At 35.1% G+C, this 22238-nt stretch overlaps 2 protein-coding genes across 2 annotated transcripts; both read left to right on the plus strand.

Moving 5' to 3' along the window:
• The first annotated feature begins 6 nt into the window (after positions 1 to 6).
• LOC134277847 (aminopeptidase N-like) lies at positions 7 to 1254 on the plus strand. Its single transcript, XM_062760145.1, has 4 exons — positions 7 to 103; positions 526 to 602; positions 743 to 853; positions 1141 to 1254. The coding sequence occupies exons 1-4, from the start codon at positions 14 to 16 to the stop codon at positions 1199 to 1201; spliced, it is 339 nt and encodes a 112-aa protein (XP_062616129.1). The 5' UTR covers positions 7 to 13; the 3' UTR covers positions 1202 to 1254.
• Positions 1255 to 1278: 24 nt separating this feature from the next.
• Positions 1279 to 21626, plus strand: LOC134277848 (aminopeptidase N-like). Its single transcript, XM_062760146.1, has 22 exons — positions 1279 to 1307; positions 2055 to 2195; positions 4775 to 4856; positions 5109 to 5653; positions 5925 to 6080; positions 7948 to 8065; positions 8834 to 8954; positions 12590 to 12744; positions 13899 to 14012; positions 14292 to 14426; positions 14768 to 14833; positions 15948 to 16013; positions 16294 to 16481; positions 16614 to 16711; positions 17068 to 17198; positions 17337 to 17392; positions 17653 to 17800; positions 19658 to 19734; positions 19938 to 20048; positions 20503 to 20670; positions 21043 to 21183; positions 21524 to 21626. Exons 4-22 carry the CDS (start codon positions 5199 to 5201, stop codon positions 21609 to 21611), a joined length of 2592 nt encoding a protein of 863 aa, XP_062616130.1. The 5' UTR covers positions 1279 to 1307; positions 2055 to 2195; positions 4775 to 4856; positions 5109 to 5198; the 3' UTR covers positions 21612 to 21626.
• Positions 21627 to 22238: the final 612 nt, after the last annotated feature.

Genomic DNA, 22238 nt, shown 5'->3' on the forward strand with positions numbered 1-22238 from the left:
CCTGGGGGCTGAAATGGATTATGTCCCCTGGACTGCCGCGGAGAAGGAGCTGTCGTACGTCCGTAAAATGTTGGTCCGCACCCCTCTGTATGGGGAGTACAAGGTACGATAGAAAACGGGGTCAAATGGGCAAAAAAAAAAACCTGAACAGAAAACAGTAACTTCGAATTTTGAAAATTTGTTCTCCAAGTTATTCAACATGTTTTGTGAGTTGAGTGAAATAACTGACGTGGACGTATTAGGACATTGCAGTGTGAGAGTTTTTCTGCATGCATCCTTTATTTGCATTAGAGTGTTTGCAATTCTTATATTTACATGTACTTTGTTTTCTTATACGTTCTTTTTATGAGCTAAGATGAGCATTTTAAACTTGTAGCTCTAGCATTTTTGGAAAATGTTGATTTGCTTATAATTTTACTTACAAGGAAAATATATGCAGGTGTATATTTACCAAATCTCATACATAAAATCAGAAATTCGTGAAATACATAATTAACATTTTCTTACGATGATTATTTCTTGTAGAATTTCATGGCATCTCTGTTGAAGAAGCCATTTGGAAAACTTGGACTGGACAACTCTAATTCAAACCATCTAGAAATGTGAGTTCTTTTGTGCAAAACAATGAAAATACTTGTTTTGTACTCAGTTTTTTGAAAATAAAAATCATTGAAACAGAGAAGATAGAGCAAAAAGATAATATACAGTTTGATGTAAAAAAAATTATTTCCTATTGTTACAGCTATACACGATCAGATGTGGCTGACTTGGCCTGTACCTATGATGTCCCTGGCTGTAGGACACAGGTGAAGGCCATCTTTGACAAGTGGATGTCTAATCCGACAGTTAACCTGTAAGTATTTCATCCAATCCAATAGTAAACCTTTAAGTATTCTGACTACACAGAAGTAAAACCTGTAATTTTTTTCCATCCAATCCAATATTAAAACTGTCAATATTCCATCCAATCTGAGAGTAATGACAGTCCAATCCAACTTTAAACCTATAAGTTACCTGTCTAATTCAGTTTTAACACTTGATAGTGTTCTGACTTGTTATTAAAACTGAGCATTTGTATTACAGTGTCTTCAATGCAGAAACTATTTAGTTGCAGCAGAATAAAATTTTATTTGTTTTCAGTGTGGATCCGAATCTGAAGACGATGGTGTACTGTACAGGGGTCGCCGAGGGGAGAGAGTGAGTGGGACTTTGTCCTACAGCAATACAAGGACTCTACACTGGCCTCAGAGAGCAGTAGATTTCTGTACGCTGATGTCCTGCTCTAAACAAACATGGCTGCTGAGCAGGTAAGTGTATATAGAATTTTAGTGGGATTAGAGCAGTTGTTTTTTGTTCAAAATAGACATGGCTGCTTATAATTAGCAGGATAAAGAAATATACAATTGTTGAATGATGTGTGATTGTCAGACACCCAATTTCTAGGGATTTCTAGTCCTTATAGAATGAAAATACATTTAAATTTTGACTTTATCAATATATTCTTTTGGGATACATGCAGAGCTGCCAACCCTTACGATTTTGGCGTAAGGCGTACGAAATCAGCGTCAAAAATACGCCTTACGATTTCTCTCTATATTCTTCCGATTTCAGTTTTTCTCGTTCAAAGTATATAATACCGGTATTTTCATAGCTGGCAGTCTATAGTTTCTACTATTATAATATATTCATAATTCTTACAACGCTTGCTTGTTTCATCGTTTCGGTTTTAGAAGGCCGATCACATTAATGTCAATGTTTTAAAGTAAACATAATGGAAACATGCCTCAGATTACATGTCCATTTACAAAACATCTTCAGCGGCAGGGGGCCTAGGTGGTCCCTAGACCCCGCCTTACTATTTATCATTTCAGAATGTTGGCAGCTCTGTACATGCAAGGTTAGCTCAATTGGAAACTTGAAATTCTTTTCATACACTGTAAACCTTAAGCATCCAGACAGGACTTTCTTTACATTATTTTTGACTTAGAGGTCCCTTGAGTACACTCTGGATACAAACGTGGTTCACATATCTTTACACTCTTTTTGATTTACAGGTACCTTGAGTATGCTCTGGACACAAATGTGGTTCGCAAACAGGACGCTACCACTGTCATAACCTACATCTCGCGGAACACGATTGGCAAAGGCCTGGTGTGGAACTTCGTGAGACAGAACTGGGACCAACTCAGGAAAGAGTAAGTCATGTAGTATAAATAATCAGGCATGTTCATTTGGGGTTTTGTTGTGAACTGCATGTTCTTTTTTTAGCTCACCTCAACGAAGTTGGGGGAGCATATGTGATACCCTCGGTGTCGGCGTCGGCATCCCATGTTAAGGTTAAGTTTTTTGGAGCAGTTTTCTTTTTAATTACTTCTGTGTCCTATATTGATCAGACGTGCATGGAAGATGCTTCTAGTGTCTTTCACTGTACCAGTCCAAGATTCAGATGCTGCAATTTCAGCAAAGGAATGACCAGGTTAATGTTTTTGGAGCAGGTTAACATTTTTGGTGCAGTTTTTGGTGTAGGTTTCATTTCCAAGTAACTATATGCCCTATGTTGACCAAACTTGCATGGATGATACATCTAAGGATGCATACTACCAGGCTTGCTTCGGATGCTGAATCTGACGTACATTTTCCAGTTGAGTGAACAGGTCAAAGTTTTTGGTGCAGGTTTCATTTCCAAGTAACTATAAGCCCCATGTTGACCAAACTTGCATGGATGATACATCTAAGGATGCATACTACCGTGCTTGCTTTGGATGCTGATTCTGACCTACATTTTGCGGTTGATTGAACAGGTCAAAGTTTTTGGTGTAGGTTTCATTTCCAAGTAACTATAAGATCTATATTGACCAAACTTGCATGGATGATACATCTAAGGATGCATACTACCTGGCTTGCTACGGATGCTGAATCTGACCTACATTTTCCGGTTGAATGAACAGGTTAAAGTTTTTGGTGTAGGTCTCATTTCTGAGTAACTATAAGCCCTATGTTGACCAAACTTGCATGGATGATACATCAAAGAATGCATACTATTGGGCTTGCTTCGGATGCTGAATCTTACCTACATTTTCCAGTTGAGTGAACAGGTTAAAGTTTTTGATGCAGGTTTCATTTTCAAGTAACTATAAGATCTATATTGACCAAACTTGCATGGATGATACATCTAAGGATGCACTCTACCGGGCTTGCTTCGGATGCTGAATCTGACCTACATTTTCTGGTTGAGTAAACAGGTAAAAGTTTTTGGTGCAGGTTTCATTTCCAAGTAACTATAAGCCCTATGTTGACCAAACTTGCATGGATGATACATATAAGAATGCATACTACCAGTACCAGGCTTGCTTCGGATGCTGAATCTGACCTACATTTTCTGGTTGAGTGAATAGGTTAAAGTTTTTGGTGCATGATTCATTTCCAAGTAACTACATGTATGAGTTTTTTAATGACCAAACTTGCATGGATGATACATCTAAGGATGCATACTACCGGGCTTTCTTCGGATGCTGAATCTGACCTACTTTTTGTGAATGAGTGAAAATATTAGTTTTTGATGCATGTTTTATTTCCAATTAACTATGAGCCCTATAATGAGCAAACTTGCATGGACGATACGTCTTAGGATGCACATTAATGGACTTGCTTCGGAGGCTGAATTCGACATACATTTTTCAGATAATAGACCAGGTAAAAGTTATGGATGCAGGTCTTTTTCCAAAAAACTATAAGGCTTATATAACATTGTATAAACGAAACTTGCACAAATGTTGCATCAAGAGATGAAAACTCTCAAATTTGCTTCAGATGCTGGATTTTGATTACATTTTCATGAAGAAGAACTAGTTTAAATTTTTTATGTAGGTCTATTTCAAAGTATCAGATCAAAATTGCTTAAATATTTTCATTTTTGGAATGTACACTTTTTGTTGGTTAATTGTGTGACTTTGCCTTACTTAAAGACAAAATTCGTTGAGGTGAGCTCTGTAATCTCTGATTACCTATGTTTGTGTTTGTGAACACATTTGTTTTTTATGTGAGCAGATGTTTTTAATTTTATTTTAAAGGTTGAATGTTCTCTTTGAAGTTTCTGCTCTAGAAAGTTAATTTTCAAACTACTCTTTTCTTTTACGATTTGTTCTCTTGTTTTGTTGTGTATAAATTATCTAGATTTTCATTTTCATTTCCAAATTGTTTCATTAAATTTTCTGATAACACACTAAACTACACTTGGATGAAAGGATCATTCTACCTGACATATTCATTGCATTAAAATCTTACTATCCAGTGAAATGCATGACTTATTATTGAACATTGTTGGAATGTTGAATGTTGTACCTTTCACCAAGGCCAAGAAAATTATTATTTAGTTTCTGTGGTCAAATATTTCTCTCCAAAATTTAGCAGGCTGTGTTATTTTAATTGCAAGATTGATCTTTCTTTTTCCCAAATCTATAGTAATGAAAATGTGAAAAGCTCAGTTCTGAAAAAAATAATTTATTCCTCTTTTTAATGTTTGAAAGTGAATAGCACTCAGCTTAATGCAGCTGTACCAGAGAGACTAATTTTTTTTTGGCCTTAGAGTATATTAGTCTGCATGGATTCAAGGAATTTTATTGTTTATTAGAGGTACTGGTTAAAAGTGCATGATTTAACTTATTGTTGATTGTTTAATATTGATGATGATGTTGATGCTAATGTTGAAGAAGTTGATGTGAATGTTGTGATGTGAAGTTGATGTGTTTGCATGTTGAGCCTGTTGATTTTCTAGCTATGGTGGGGGATCGTTCTCCTTTTCTCGTCTTATATCTGGAGTCACAGAGTCATTTAATACTGAATTAGAACTGCAACAGGTACCTTCTACAATATGATAAAAAAAGATTTTAAAAAGATCATTGACATTAAGTCATTAAAGTATTTTAAACTTCATTGAACAAAATCATTCTCTAAATGTAAGTCAGCAAAAAGCACATGATGTGAAAATTTGTAAATTCTATACTTTCAACTTGAAGGACATTTAGATTGACTGGCTGATAATTTATTTAAAACATAGCCATTTTTCAATAGAGAGGAAGAATCTGACAGATGTATTTATTTGTTTTCAGCTGAAGGACTTCATAAAGGGTAGAGATCTGGGGTCAGCCACCAGGGCCGGGGAGCAGGCCATCGAGAAGGTCCAGGCCAGTGTAGAATGGATGAAAAAGAACCTCCCCATCATACAGAAATGGCTGGACCGCACGGCCCCCACAAAACAGGTCAACAGAAACGTTCGCCTCCCTCGCTCTGTACTACCGGAACTATACACCCTAGAACTCTTCCCAGACCTGTATCAACCCAACCCAAAAAATTTCACTTTCTCTGGAAATCTGACGCTCCTCGTCAACGTCACGGCAAGAACCAAGAATATCACGTTACACAGTAACATGATCACGATCGAGGAGAGCTCCATTGAAGTGAAGGCCGTGGGAGGGGGAGGTAACTTGTTCAGCTCGTTGTCTCGTGAGGAGGAACTCATGTTCTCGATCTTTAAGCTGAACACCGAGCTGGTACCGGGACGGCAGTATGAGCTGAGCTTGAAGTTTTCTGGTCCCCTTAAGGATGACTTGGCTGGTCTCTATTATAGCACCTACACCAGCAACAATCAAACCAAGTAAGATGTCACATTTAACAGTGTTCAGTGCATTTAGGGGTGGTCATCTCCAATGTTATCTTTAGATTCTGATAATACAGCTGAACTGTGGTATCTTGAACTCTGATATCTTGAATAACATGGATATGTCCAAGTGATGTGGAAGTCCCAACCATGAATTCTAAAAGTTTTTTACCCTTGATATCTCGAATCCTTGGATATCTCAAAGTTTTTTAACAGTCCCATCAGGTTCAAATTGCTTTTTTTTTTTGATTTGCTCCTTATTTTTCAGATTTTTGGCCACAACTCAGATGGAACCTGTGGATGCCAGAAAATCCTTCCCTTGCTTTGACGAACCTGACATGAAGGCCATGTTCAAGGTCACCCTGGTGCGACGAAATGATTTCAAATCCTTGTCCAATATGCAGATCCTAGAATATAAGAACAAGTAAACAAACAGTTATTAGCTCACCTCAACGAAGTTGGGAGAGCTTATGTAATACCCTCCGTCGGCGTCGGTGTCGGCGTCGGCGTCCCAGGTTAAGGTTAAGTTTTTTGGAGCAGTTTTCATTTTAAATACTTCTATGTCCTATATTGATTAGACATACATGGAAGATGCTTTAAATGTGTTTCATTGTACCAGTCAAAGTTTCAGATGCTGCAATTTCAGCAAAGGAATGACCAGGTTAATGTTTTTGGAGCAGGTTAACATTTTGGGTGCAGTTTTTGGTGTAGGTCTCATTTCCATGGAAGTATAAGCCCTATGTTGACCAAACTTGCATGGATGATACATCTAAGGATGCACACTACCGGGCTTGCTTCAAATGCTGAATCTGACCTACATTTTCCGGTTGAGTGAACAGGTTAAAGTTTTTGGTGCAGGTTTCATTTCCAAGTAACTATAAGCCCTATGTTGACCAAACTTGCATGGATGATACATCTAAGGATGCATACTACCGCGCTTGCTTCGGATGCTGAATCTGACCTATATTTTCTGGTTGAGTGAACAGGTTAAAGTTTTTGGTGCAGGTTTCATTTCCAAGTAACTATAAGCCCTATGTTGACCAAACTTGCATGGATGATACATCTAAGGATGCATACTACTGGGCTTGCTTCGGATGCTGAATCTGACCTACATTTTCCGGTTGAGTGAACAGGTTAAAGTTTTTGGTGCAGGTTTCATTTCCAAGTAACTATAAGCCCTATGTTGACCAAACTTGCATGGATGATACATCTAAGGATGCATGCTACTGGGCTTGCTTCGGATGCTGAATCTGACCTACATTTTCCGGTTGAGTGAACAGGTTAAAGTTTTTGGTGCAGGTTTCATTTCCAAGTAACTATAAGCCCTATGTTTACCAAACTTGCATGGATGATACATCTAAGGATGCATACTGCCAGGCTTGCTTCAGATGCTGAATCTGACCTACAATTTCCGATTGAGTGAACAGGTTACAGTTTTTGGTGCAGGTTTCATTTCCAAGTAACTATAAGCCCTATAATGACTTAACTTGCATGGATGATACATATAAGGATACATACTACCAGGCTTGCTTCGGATGCTGAATCTGTCCTACGTTTTCCGGTTGAGTGAACAGGTTAAAGTTTTTGGTGCATGATACATTTCCAAGTAACTATGAGTTCTTTAATGACCAAACTTGCATGGATGATACATCTAAGGATGCATACTACCAGGCTTGCTTTGGATGCTGAATCTGACCTACATTTTGTGGATGAGTGAAAATGTTAGTTTTTGATGCAGGTTTCATTTCCAATTAACTATGAGCCCCTATAATGAGCAAACTTGCATGGACGATACATCTTATTATGCACACTAATGGACTTGCGTCGGATGCTGAATTCGACATACATTTTTCAGGTAATGGACCAGGTAAAAGTTATGGGTGCAGGTCTATTACCAAAAAACTATAGGCTTATATAACATTGTGTAAACCAAACTTGCACAAATGATGCATCAAGGGATGAAAACTCTCAAATTTGCTTCAGATGCTGGATTTTAATTACATTTTCATGAAGAAGAACTAGTTTTAATTTTTTATATTGGTCTATTTCAAAGTATCAGATCAAAATTGCTTAAATATTTTCATTTTTGGAATGTACACTTTCTGTTTGTTAATTGTGTGACTTTGCTTTACTTAAAGATAACATTCGTTGAGGTGAGCTCTGTAATCTCTGATTACCTATGTTTTTTAATAAATCTTGGTGATTCTACATTAAATGCATTTTGTTTCTCTACTAAATTTCCTGAAATGTTTCTAAGGGAGAATAATAGTATTAAAAAATAATTTTTGCAGGGAAAATAACTTTGTGGCAGATGTGTATGACACAACTCCTCGAATGTCCACATACCTATTAGCTTTTATTGTCTGTCAGTTTGAGAAGACCACTACCACCACCAAAAATGGAATAATTGTAAGTTTTTCTTTTGAACAGCATGGTTGTACAAATATTTATAATAAATGTAATTGTCACCAAAAGTATAATTTTTATAGACATTTTCTAGAATCAAGCCTTTGAAGGTACTAATAATGGAAACTGTTTAATTGATAATATGAGATTGACTTCCATGCAGGTTATGATAAATCATTATAGGCACCCAAATCTGTACTGATTTTTTAGGACCTAGTTTTGTGGAAAACTCCTATACTTAAGATTTATTGATGCTATACATGGACAAAGTCATCATTTGTGGTGATGTTCTTTCTTGGGTTCAACATGACCCACAAAAAGCACAAACATTTTTTTCCCCATGAACAATGATGACATTGATTCCACAGTACATTTGATATCCAAGAATAAAATTGGAAAAAAGGGGAGTTGACTGAGGTGTTGGTGTTTGTCAAATTAATATGGAAAGGGAGAGGGGTATGCCAGAAAAAATAATAGTGAAGGCTATCTTTAAAATAATGTTTGCTTGCCCTCTCCCAATGCAGGGTAAAATTATCAGATCAGTAAGTACCCGGTAGGTGGATAAAATCTTTTCTCCAGAAAATTTAAACATATTTGTTGACTGGATAAGAGGAATAAAAAGAAAAAAATATCTTGTCTTGGAATGTAAAAAAAAAAGTTTAGAGTCAAGCCGTTTTTTACATGTAGTCAGTCGGTCAGGAGAGGGCAATCAAAATTTTTTTATAAAGATGGCCATATATTACATTTAAATTCCCGATTTGTCCATTACAGTACAGTGCCTGGTCTCTGCCTGAGGCCGTCAATGATACAAAGTTTGGTCTGGATGTCGGAAACAAAACCATCACTTATTATGAAGAGTATTTCGACATCCCTTTCCCACTGAAAAAACAAGGTACACTTGTATGTCTTTGAGATTTCTTTTATTAAGCATAATTGATATTCATTTTTTCTTATTAAATCCAAAGGGAGGATGGTTCCATTACAATTAAGATTGATTTTCTAGCCAGTATTTAAAAAAAATAAAATGGGAACAAAATTATACCTTGAAGGGTATGATTTGTATCACTCTCAGGGTTCGACACTAACTTTTTTACCTTGGTGGACCGCAGGTCCACTTGTCAAAAATTATTGGTGGACCACTTAATATCTGGTGGACCTTTATAAAAGTTTGAATTAATGAATGAATCATTACACAAGGCATTAATTAAAACTAGCTTTAATACCGGGTATATACCGATTCCAGACAGACCAATAAAGCATAAATCTTACCAGTCAACAGAATCAACTCAATATAAGGACTAGTCAGATTTTTCTTTTAGAAATATTGTTAAACTCTAAAAATAAAAACAATTAATCTACAAACCAAAGAAATATTTTAATAATTATCATTAAGTTACAATGGTGAAAACCTGCATTTATTTTGCTTCCACAGGCAGATTAAATTTAAAACTCCAATTATTAATTAATTTGTTCAATTATTAAACAAGTGAATTTTTCATGTATCCATGGCTAGATCATTTTTTTTTTACTACGGTGCAAAACTGACATAGGTACTTGTATCTGTATGAATAAATTATTTTCTAAAATTATTTATTCAAATAAATAGTGATATAACATGTATATCAAGAAAAGAAAATGAAACTGCAGTTCATTTAATGTAAATTATGCCTGTTTGAACATCTATTTAAAAAAAGAAAACAATGCATAAGTGCAGCTGTCAATCAATTCTAATTATCTCTAACAGTATGCGTTCAGGCGTGAAGCGATTTCCTGTTTAAATACCCAATGTAATTTTCACACCTTTCTGTGGTTCATTCTACCTATTCCCACTTTTTGAAAATCATGTAAGAAAAGGTAAGATAAAAGGTAAGATTTTATGTGGGAGTAGGTGGAATTTTGTTTAAACAAATAATTAACTATGTTCTTAAATTTAGGTATTAAGTTGCTTTTCTTGTAATATCATTTTATTATTTCAAAAATCCGAAATAAATCATATTTTCTCATACATGTATTTATAATTTTCTGTCTTAAAATGTACAAAATACAGGTAAATCTAAACATCTCTTCTTATTTGCAAGTGGGAATAGGTGGAATTGAGATTTTTAAAAAGTGGGAATAGCTAGAAGACTTTCTGTGCATTACGTAAACAGAGGAGAGACTGGCTAATTTGGCACGAATTTTTCATGCTTATTCAAGGTCCGTGTTGAATGTTTTTGCGTCTCAATAATATTGTTAATATTGGAGTTATCAATTTTACATGTAAAATATCGAGTTGCTTGCCCGCCCCCCCTCTCATTACCTAAACATTATTTACATGTATATTTAATTCTTGTATAATAAAGGTATGGAGGAATTAATAATTTGAGTTACGGATTTTGATTGAAAGAAAAAGAAACCCTGGAAGTTCACTTCCTTTTAATATGGTGTTAAAATTTTAAGTGGACCGACGGTCCACCTGTCCTGAACATTAGGTGGACCTTCCAATTTTTTGGTGGACTCGGGCCACCGGTCTACCGTTAGTGTCGAACCCTGACTCTGATTATACTTCATGGAATTTGCTTTATGGGGAAAATGTCAGTTCTTAACCTATAATTTAAATTGAACTTTCAAATATGACATTTTTTTCAGTTAAAACTTATGTGTAATGATTTGTTGACTACCTCATCTGGATTTACAGCTCCACTACAGTCATATTAAAAGTTGTGGGACTTTCCTCATGATCGTTTATCATTTATTGTTGAAGAAACTGACAGTTTATCAATCTTATGCTAATTTTGCTAATAATATTTAGTGATATTTTCCATATTCAGACATAATCGCTTTTCCTGAATTTGCCTCTGTGGACAGTCAATAGGTTCATTTTTTCAACATGTTCAAGTCCCTATCTAACCTTTTTAGGTCACCTGAGTAAACTCAGGTGACCTATTGCTATCCGTTTTCGTCCGTCGTCGTCCGTCGTGCGTCGTGTGTTAACATTTGAACATTTTCAGCTTCTTCTCTGCAACCGCTGAACCAGTTTCAACCAAATTTGGCACAAAGCATCTATGGGTGAAGGGGAACAAAAATTGTGAATTTCATGATCCCTGCCCCCCTGGGGCCTGAGGGGTGGGGCCAAAACCACTAAAATTAATGCAATCTTTAAAAATCTTCTTCTTTACTCCTGGACATCAAGCAGTCAAACTGTTTGCATGATTGTAATCAGCATTGAGTCCTCTACCAAAACTGTGAAATTCATGGCCCTGGGGTCAGGGGTTCTAGTGCTAGGGCGGGGCTAAATAAGTATATAGTGAAAATGCATTATTTCTTTGAAAATCTTCTTCTCTGCTCCTGGGTATTAAATAAACCAACTAAGTACATAGTTATGATGAGCAAGAGTGCCTCTACCAAAATTGTGAATTTTATGGCCCCAGGGTCAGGGGTTCTGGTGTTAGGGTGGGGCTCTATTGATTATATACAGTGAAAATACATGATTTCTTTGAAAATCTTCTTCTCTGCCCCTTTGTATTAAATAAACTAACTAAGTGCATAGTTATGATGAGCAAGAGTACTTTTACCCAAATTGTGAATTTTATAGCCCCAGGGTCAAGGGTTCTGGTGTTGGGGGGGGGGGGGGCACTATTGATTATATAGTGAAAATACATGAATTCTTTGAAAATCTTCTTCTCTGCTCCTAGGTATCAAATAAACTAACTAAGTGCATAGTTATGATAAGCAAGAGTGCCTCAACCAAAATTATGAATTTTATGGCCCCAGGGTCAAGGGTTCTGGTGTGGGGAGGGGGGGGGGGCTCTATTGATTATATAGTGAAAATGCATGAATTCTTTGAAAATCTTCTTCTCTGCTCCTAGGTATTAAATAAACTAACTAAGTACATAGTTATGATGAGCAAGAATGCCTCTTCTAAAATTATGAATTTTATGGCCCCAGGGTCAGGGGCTCTGGTGTTAGGGCGAGGCTCTATTGATTATATAGTGAAAATGCATTAAATCTTTGAAAATTTTCTTCTCTGTCTCTGGGTATGAAGCAGATGAACTGCTTTTATAGCTATGATGAGCGAGGGACCTAATCTTGCAGGACTGTGAATTCAAGGCCCCAGGGGTGGGGGGCTCTACTTATATACTGAAAATGAATTAATTGTTTGAAATCTGCTCCTTTATATTTATATAACATTTATTTTTTTTTTTTGGATAGGCAATTTTAAGGGTGCCTTTAAAAAATTTGTGCAATGTGTGGACCTAGGGTCAGGGGTTTATGTCACAGTGTTAGGGGCACTTCTGATTATTGCTGAATATTACTGATTAGTTGAAATGCAATATTGTTCCCCTACCCTGCGTATGGGTATTCAGTAACCAAGCTAAGCAACTGCTAAGTGTATTGTTATGATGATCAATGGTGCCTCTTTCAAAATTGTGAATGCCATATAGCATCTGGCTTAAAACATGAATCAAATTCAATAACTGGAAAGTTGTTGCATAATGCTCAGGTGACCTATAAGGCCCGTGGGCCTCTTGTCTGTTTTATTTACAGACATGATTGCTATTCCTGACTTTGCCGCTGGAGCTATGGAGAACTGGGGCTTAATTACGTACAGAGAGACCGCCATGTTGTTTAAACCAGGAGTCTCCTCAGAAGGAAATAGACAGAGAGTCACCACTGTAATTACTCATGAACTGGCCCACCAGGTAATTATAGCCACTGTTACAGAACTAGCTCACCAGGTCATTATAGCCACTGTAATTACCCACAAACTGGCTCACCAGGTCATTATAGCTACTGTTACAGAACTGGCTCACCAGGTCATTATAGTCACTGTAATTACTCACGAATTGGCTCATCAGGTAATTATAGCCACTGTAATTATTCACAAACTGGCTGACCAGGTAAATATAGCCACTACAATTACTCATGAACTGGCTCACCAGGTAATTATAGCCATTGTAATTACTCACGAACTGGCTCACCAGGTCATTATAGCCATGTAATTACTCACTAAGAGGCTCATCAGGTAATTATAGTCACTGTAATTACTTACGAATTGGCTCATCAGGTAATTATAGTCACTGTAATTACTCACGAACTGGCTCACCACTTACAAACTGGCTCACCAGGTAATCATAGCTACTGTTACAGAACTGGCTCACCAGGTCATTATAGCCATGTTATTATTCACTAACTGGCTCATCAGGTAATTATAGCCACTACAATTACTCACGAATTGGCTCATCAGGTAATTATAGCCACTGTAATTATTCACAAACTGGCTCACTAGGTAATTATAGCCACTACAATTACTCATGAATTGGCTCATCAGGTAACTATAGCCACTGTAATTACTCATGAACTGACTCACCAGGTAATTATATCCACTGTAATTATTCACAAATTGGCTCATTAGGTAGTAATGGCCAGTTTAATTATTTACAAACTGGATCATCAGGTAATTACAACTTGCAAATCAAAGCCAACTCGTCATGTAATTAAAGCAACTGTAAAAACCTTCCAAACTGGTTTATAAAAGTCACTGTAACTATTCACAAATTGGCTCATCAGGTAATTATAGCCAGTAAATAGAACTGGCTCATCAGGTAATTAAAGCCACTGTTACTGAACTGGCTATCAGGTAATTATAACCAGTTATCACTCGGGCTCATCGAGTGAACTTTGTGAAAATAAAAACCCTTTTAAACTCCACCCAAAATTTTGTATCAAGCAAGGATATACTTGATTTTCTCCGAAAACTGCTTAATTTTTACATAGGATTACAGTACATTGTATTCTTAAACAAATTACTTAGTCATGTACATACCTGTATATTTTATCATTGTGTTTTTTACAGTGGTTTGGTAACCTGGTCACTATGAAGTGGTGGGATGACCTTTGGCTCAATGAAGGGTTCGCGACCTTTGTCGAATATATGGGGGCAGATCATCTCTTCCCAGATTGGAAAATGGTTTGTTACCTTCTAAAGGAAAACATAATATGTCAGTCTAACTGTATTGCAATATTTTTATGACATGATAAACACAACAGTTTGGCTTCTGTGTCAATTTATCTGTTACAGTAAAGTAGGAGTTTGAAAAAAAATCATATTGTTGGAGTTTTTTACTGTATACATGAAACCTGATTTGATCTATGTTTACAAATGAATTGTCTACATTAGAGTTCATAAGGTTAATATCTTTATTGAAATGACATTATATTATATATTCAGATTCTTTCCTTTTCATAGTGGGATCAGTTTATTCTAAGTGAGCTGTATTCTACATTCAGCATTGATGCCTTTGTTACATCTCATCCAATATATGTGCCTATAAAAACAGTTGATGAAATGAATGCTGTATTTGATACAATATCATACTCCAAGGTTTGTAATAGAATGATCAATGCCATATGGTATGCACTTTTATTATCTCAATCATACTGATGTTTTACAGTATAACCAATGAAAAAGAAATTTGCTGATTCTCTGATTATATATCTCATTTCATCTTGTGACAGTGAATGCAACGTATTTTGTAAAGAAAGAACATTGGACCTGAAAAACTTTGAAAATCTGAAATTGGAACAACTGTGACATAAAAGAGATCTCAATTTTTCATCGATTCACAAGAATTTTTCTAGACAATATTTCTGTAATTTTTTAAAGCTTTTCTTTTTTTTTTCATTGAAATCAAAGTAGTCACCAAGTTTATCCTTGTTTTTAAGGGAGGAAGCATCATCAGAATGATGAGGTTTTTCTTGGGGGAGGAGAACTTCAGAAAAGGCCTCAATGTAAGTACTGGTGTATGCTGAAGAAATTTTGTTCTTAATCTATGTGTGGAAAATTTCTCTCTTCAGAGACCAAATTTCCTTTATGAAGCCTTGCTTGTTACAATTTTCTTTGCTGAAAAAGCATGAATACCTGAATGTCAAAAGTTCTAGTCCATTTGCAAATTCATATACATACTCTTCTAACTCTTTAATAAGAAGTAGAGAACAATTTTGTTTTCTTTGAAGAAAAATCATGGCAAATACTGTAAAACGTGAAAATTTGGCGCATACGTATTTTAGCGCAAACGCAAGTGGGAATGCATTGGCGCAAGTAAATTTCAGCGCTTTCACTTGTCATGAAAATATAAAAATTTGATAATTTGTTTTTTTATCCACACCCGTATTTGACTTTTTGGTTAGTCAAGCACGGAAACACAATAGCGCTTCCGTATATAAGTAAATATTCGTCAACTTTACCTTGGTGTCATGATACGGTGTTAAAATTAATTTTATTTTTATTTAAATTAAAAGCAGTGGAGAATTTATGCATTTTATTTAAATTAAAACAATGCATACACCCGAAGAAAGTTACTTGGATAAACGGTAATCATAATCAGGTATGTCTGGAAGCTCAATCGCCATGCTTGATTGCACTGTTTACCTCGAGGCGATTAGATGATTGACACGCCGAGAAGCCAAACTTTGAAGGTGCTAATGACTAAAATCAGGTACATGTAACGACTACCGGGGTATATAACAATAGTTTAATTAAATCATAATTTGGCAGAACTTTCTCCATTGATCCTACCATGTGCAGTGCAAGTGTGTTTATAAAAATCCAACGACCCTTCAACATTACGTAATCATGCCTTGCGGTTTAAATGTACATATGTAAAAGCTTTGAACACACACAAAAAATGATATTTAGAAATCTGTTAGCACACAATGAATTTTAGCGCTCAGGGGCTCTTGCGCCAAAGGCACTAAAATTTAGTAGTGCACCAAATATTCTCGTTTTACGGTATATTATTCTTCAATTAAAATCACTACAAGCAAGTTTACAGATACAGTTTATACTTCTGTTAGACAACTTATACCGTTTCATTATTTATGAAGGATGTGTTATTCTTTGCAGCTATATTTAGAGAGTAGGAAGTATGGGAACGCCTTCCACGATGACCTCTGGGATGCCATGGATACGGTGAGTTTCTTGATAAAATTTTTAGAAAAGTTAATAGAATGTCAAGGTCATTTTTGATTTCTAATGTCAAGGTCATTTTACTTCCAATACAAACTTCATGAAACTTTCTTTTCTACTCTAATTTGAATATAATGATTCTAGAGTAAAATGTGTTATCTTTCACACTGAATCTAATTTAGCATGTTTGAGATGGAGGCTTAAAGCAAACAAATCAAAATTTAGAAAAAAAGATGTTGATGCTGATGTTGATGCATATGAACTATTTTTCTCCAAAATACAGATTGTTCAGCAGAAAAATTTACAGTATCCAACATCAATTCGAGCAATAATGCACACCTGGATCAAACAAATGAACTACCCTGTTGTCACGGTGACAGTCCCACGAGATGGAGTCGTCAGGGCAACACAGAATCGGTTCCTAAGAAACCCTGATGCTAAAGATCCACTTGTTTACATTTCTCCATTTGGGTATGTCAGCTTTTCATTACTATGGGAAAAAATTTGGTTTTAGTCCACAAGAACTCTTTTTTTTTATATCATTGGATTGATGAATTGGTGAGATTTTTATGTAGACTTGTGGAGTGTTATGGTTAATTTTAGCTATAAATGGTGGGTGCCATTGACCTACACGACAAAGACAGAGAAGAATTTTAAAAAGAACAGCAATGATGTGAAATGGTTCAATACAACAAGTCAAGGTAAAAGATCGGACTAACTACACATACATGTATTTAACATTGCAAGGGGAATTACGGAGCAAAAATAGAGTTTAGAGCACGTTTGAGAGTTCATTTAGAAAATAAAACAAAGAATGATTAGAAAAATAGATAAAAATATCTTAAAGTTTTTATCTGCATGTCCTCATTCACATGCCACTTTTTTTGTATGCATTTGATGAAAGAATTTTACTTAAGAAACTAGAAATTCTTGTCTTTATGACTTCTTTATATACAAATTTTACTGAAAAAGGGTAACACTCCTTGAATGTGCAGATTTCAAATACATGTATTACAATACTGGATTGATTTTTGTGATGTCCATGATTTTGTTTCAGAATTCGCTGACCCTTCTGTGAAGACTTCTGATTGGATAATAGCTAACACAGACCAGTATGGCGTCTACAGGGTCAATTATACCGAGGCAAACTGGATAGCTCTGATAGCTCAACTCAATCAAAATCATACTGTAAGTACATACAGTACATACACAGGGGTATTTTTTTAAGTACATTAAAAAGTACATAATAGTTACTGTAGCTTATTAAGTTTCATTGATTTGATTATTATGATACATAGATACTTATGTTTTTGTTTGTGAATACAGGTCATATCCACTATCAATCGTGCTCAGATAATTAATGATGCCTGGAGCTTTGCAAGGTAAGAATAGCTTAACTTTAAAGAATAGTCTTTGGCAATGAGAGGAGAACATTTTGGTTTTAGCTTTTGTCTAAATGAATTAGATCAAACTGAAATTTGGCAAATTATTGACCTTGACCTAAAAGTGAATCTAGAACAAAGTTGAAGGTCACAGAGCAATGAATAACTGGGGATATAAATCTCAAATCCGCTATACAAAAATCTTTGAAATAAGTTTTAACTTATTAATTAAAACAATATAAGAATTATTTTCCTTACAGATCTAACCAGTTAGATATGAGTGTGGCTCTAGAGACAGTAGACTATCTATCTAAAGAGAGGGACTACATTCCCCGTCAGGCGGGGGAGGGACAGCTGGCCTACATAGACACCATGCTGTCTCTGACCAAGTACTACGGAGATTTCAGTGTAAGCTTTTAACCCCTGACAGCCATTGTACCCTAATCTTCTCTCATCATTTACTCCTTTCATAGTTGTGAGGGAAAAAAACTTGTCACTTGTTTAAAAGGAATATATTTTGTATGCATATTTTAACCACATTATTTTTTGCCATTTTACACAAAAAAAAAAATGGATGGCTTACTTTTTATTCACCCAGACACAGTTATGTTAAAGAGATAATGTCATTTGAATTAAGGCCATTCCAAGTTTTTTCTCTGTTTAGCGTTCACTCATATTTCAAAAGCCTACCTACTTATTCACAAAAAACACACAAGCCAAAACATAAAACACAAGCTTTAAAGTCATAAAAATGACGTTCTTCAAATGATTTGATCTAACTAAACTGCTTTAATAGAAGAAATATCTATTCTTAAGCAAAAACAACGGATGAAATGCTTACAATACACCCAATATAAGTTACTGTACAGAATTATTTGGAGAAATTTAAAATATTAAAAAATTTCGACTAAATTTATCAATTTCAGGACTCCTATTATGTGTTTTTTCTCATATGGGGTGTCAAAAACATACATGCCAACTTTCCCGATTTAGGCGGGATTCTACCGATTTTACCCTTTCATCCTGCCTTCCCGATCGGGAGAGAAAAATTGCCCCAATTTCCCGATTTGAAAAAATTCAGATTTTCAGTTTCCCTACCGCCAAATTTTGTCAATCGGGATAAGAATATCAGAGTTGTTTATTCAATGCACACAGACAAGTCTCATTGTTTACATAGCATGCAGAGTTATTAGCCACAGGAAATCACTTCTCGATTGAACGCACAGGCTGCTGTCCAGGTACAGGTAGCTTATAGCCTGGAGCAGTTAGGGGACTAATCTTTTTCAGTTTGAAGGGGTATGCGAAGTGAAACACATAGATTAAGGGCTTAATTAGTAGTCATTTTATTAAAAACAAAAATTAAAGTCAATAAAATGACAATCAAACAATAAAATTGGAATCCAAAAAGATCGTTTTTTTGAAAACGAAAGTAGAAAATTTCAAAGCATATATAGCTGCTGATTTTAACTGCTAATAATAAAAATATTGTATAATTTGTCAGTTTAAAAAAATATTGAAAATAATTTAGATTAAATAATACTCTCATGTTAGGTACACTGAATTTCTCCCCCCCCATTCTCCCATAGATCATACTCATATTGTACATTGTATTTCTTTGTTACATATATGTCGAGGAAATACCAGAGACCCATATGGCATTACCAAGACTGCAAAAGTTCATCATGTTCATAATGTAGTCTTTTACAATTTTAATTTTCTTTGGGATGGGTGGGGGTGGGGCTTGTGTTAAAAAAATCATGATTTAATTAGGCCTATTTCTCCAAATTGTTTTGTGTGAGAGATAAAATTAATCATGCACTGTCTATATACTTACTTTTAGGGAATCAAGTGACACTTGATTTTAAGGGTACATACCACAAACAAAATGTAAACTGATAGAACAGAGTAACACTATTAAGCAAAGATATTTAAATTTGGAAAAATAAAACTTTAATTTGTATTGTTTTATTTGTGCTGTATTAATAAGTGCTATCAATATTATAATTTTTTGAAAAAGTATTTCATAATCATTTATTTTCACGACAAAAGTCGCGAATTTAAAGCTTTGAAAATTGTCGTCACGCGCAAAATCCCCCATGAGAATTTTCAAAAGTTGGCGCAAAAAGCAAGGCGCATGCGGACGCTAAACATAGAAAAAACTTGGAATGGCCTAATCCTAAATTCTCTTCCTTTTAACTAGTGTAAAGAGGGCAAACTTAGATTATTCCACCTAATAAACAAATTTCATGTTTTATTGACATGCAGAAAAAGATGCAGAATCTAGTGAGAGACATTTACAATGAGATTGGTTTGAACAATACAGGAGCCACACATTTAGAATCGTAAGTCATTTATTAGTTAGTAACATGGTATATGATATGTAATTTGTAATTATCTATTTATTTCAGGATCAAGTTTTGATTTCAGAGAAGCTTAAACAAATGACAGAAAAGAGGGAAATTTAATATAATTGTGTGTACCCGGTATTTATTAACTTAGAGTTTGGATCGATGTACTTTTTGGATTATTTTCATCTGTTTTACAGGTATATGAGATCCAATGTTGCCATCACAGCATGCTCCTATGACATCCCCGAGTGTCTGGCTGCAGCTGTAGAACAGTTCAAACAGTGGATGGACCAGCCCAATAATAATCAGTAAGATTCATTGATTACTTATGAGTAGTCTACTATAGTTTTTATAAAAGGCATGTGAAGGAATTCACATGTCTGTCCTGCCTTATGACAAATCTTTTATCAGTTTAAAAACTGATAAAAATTATTAAATTAATGAAAAAATTTACTTGATAAACACTTTATAAAACTAATGTATCAGAAGGAGTTTGGTTTGTTCCTGAGTCAGACAGAAGCCTGATGGTAAAACAGGATTAGGAGAGACATTTCCAAACCTAAATATACAGCAAAAAAACTTAAGGGTGGGGTTTGGGTGGGCACCATAGTATACTGCTACCAGTCTGTCAATTTAACTTAATATTAAAGTTATGAAATAAGCATTTGATTTTGAGCTGTTACATGTATTAGTGGGTGTGTGTTTATATGTTTTTTAAGTTATCAACATTTTAATATTTTCCTGTATTTCTTTGTTCTACAGAATTGACCCTGGACTGAAATACACTGTCTACTGTACAGCCATTAAAGAGGGTGGACAGAAGGAGTGGGATTTTGCCTACAATCAATACAAAACCTCCCAAGTAGCCTCAGAAAGAGCCAAGATCCTAGCTGCCCTGTCTTGTACTAAGGTTCCCTGGCTTCTTCAGAGGTATGCGTAGTCAAACACGGCTATTAAAAAAAAGAATCACCATGCATGGTAAAATAAAAGTTTTTGGAGCTGATAAAAGTCATGTAACAGTAAGTTACTGTATCGGACACTATAATGAAGTGAAATTTGAGGTCATTTCTTAAATAGTAGGAAATGAAATATTAGTTCTTTTTTCAAATTTTCCATTTTTTCAAGTTCAGGTCAACTGACCTGACTGCTTGACAAATGGATAGTATCTTTTTTTTAAATCATCCAGATCTATAATTAGTTTGCTGTATTTTATCAGTTAAGATATGAAGAAAGATACAAGATATTCAAGCATATTTGATCTTTGTACATCTTTTCAGTTTACATTTTGATTTTATCCCTCAGGTTTTTGGAGTATGCTGTAACTGACGGTGAGGTCAGGAAACAGGACGGTACGAGTGTCATCTCGTCTGTAGGCAGTACGATGATTGGTCGACCCATAGCCTGGAACTTTATCAGATCCCGCTGGGATTATATCATGAATGAGTAAGTCATGTTTGCTTCTGGTCCAAGATGATATTATATTTGGTATCAGTTATATCAACTGACATACTAAAAAGCTTGTATAGTTTCTATTGATATTAATATTCGAGTTTCACATACATGTATATAGAGCTCAGTGTAAACAACGAAAAATTGTAACAGAAACCTACCCATGGAAGTGATCAACTATGTTTACATGATACACATTTCGAAACAGAAAAAAAAATTTGGCATACTATTAATTTTTTTTTTCGATCTCAGCCACAATTAAAAATTATGTTTCTGGAATACAACATCACTCTCAGTTTTGGCTATAAGACAAAATGTCTTCTATGTTTTATAGATACAGTGAAGGGCAGTGGAATGCGGGACGCTTTATTAAGAGTATTTCTGGAGCATTTAACACGGAGTACCAGCTACAACAGGTATAAACTATAAATATATACAGGAAATGAAACTATTATTATTCTTAAGAGAGACTTTTATGAGAACTTTTTTACCAAGATGATGCCAATTCTATTCTTTTTTTTAAAAAATCTTTTCAGACATTTATTTATAAAATGGCACCGGTATGACATGAAGTTGAAATAAAAATAGAAAATGCATTGTATCCATTTAATGTCTTTCGCACCAATGCATGAAAAATTCAATTTTTTTTAATCTTTGGAATAACTTCGCACATTTTTTTTTTTTGAATTTACAAAACAGCAGTTAAATTTTTTTTTTTGGAATTTATAAAACAGCAATTCAGTGATTGGGAAGGCCAAAATGGTCAATGGGACTATGGCGCAACTGTCAACATTTTTGATGGGCCATTTCGAAAATAAATGGGCCATCAATATAATCTGAAGGGCCATTTTAAAAAATAACAAACTGACAAACAATATTAAATACGAGAGAAAACACGTTTTTAATTGACCAAATCTGACTTTTAACACATGCAATGCAGCAAATTTAAAGGAACTTCCTTAGAATATAACTAATCGTATTTTGTGTTAAAATTACGACAGTTATGGAAAGAAAACAGCCTTACAATACAATTGAATGAAGTATTGTGC

This window comes from Saccostrea cucullata, unplaced genomic scaffold (genome assembly GCF_032062105.1).
Source record: "Saccostrea cucullata isolate Sc308-1 unplaced genomic scaffold, CSIRO_AGI_Scuc_v1 ctg6886, whole genome shotgun sequence".
NCBI classification, from domain to species: Eukaryota; Metazoa; Mollusca; class Bivalvia; order Ostreida; family Ostreidae; genus Saccostrea; species Saccostrea cuccullata.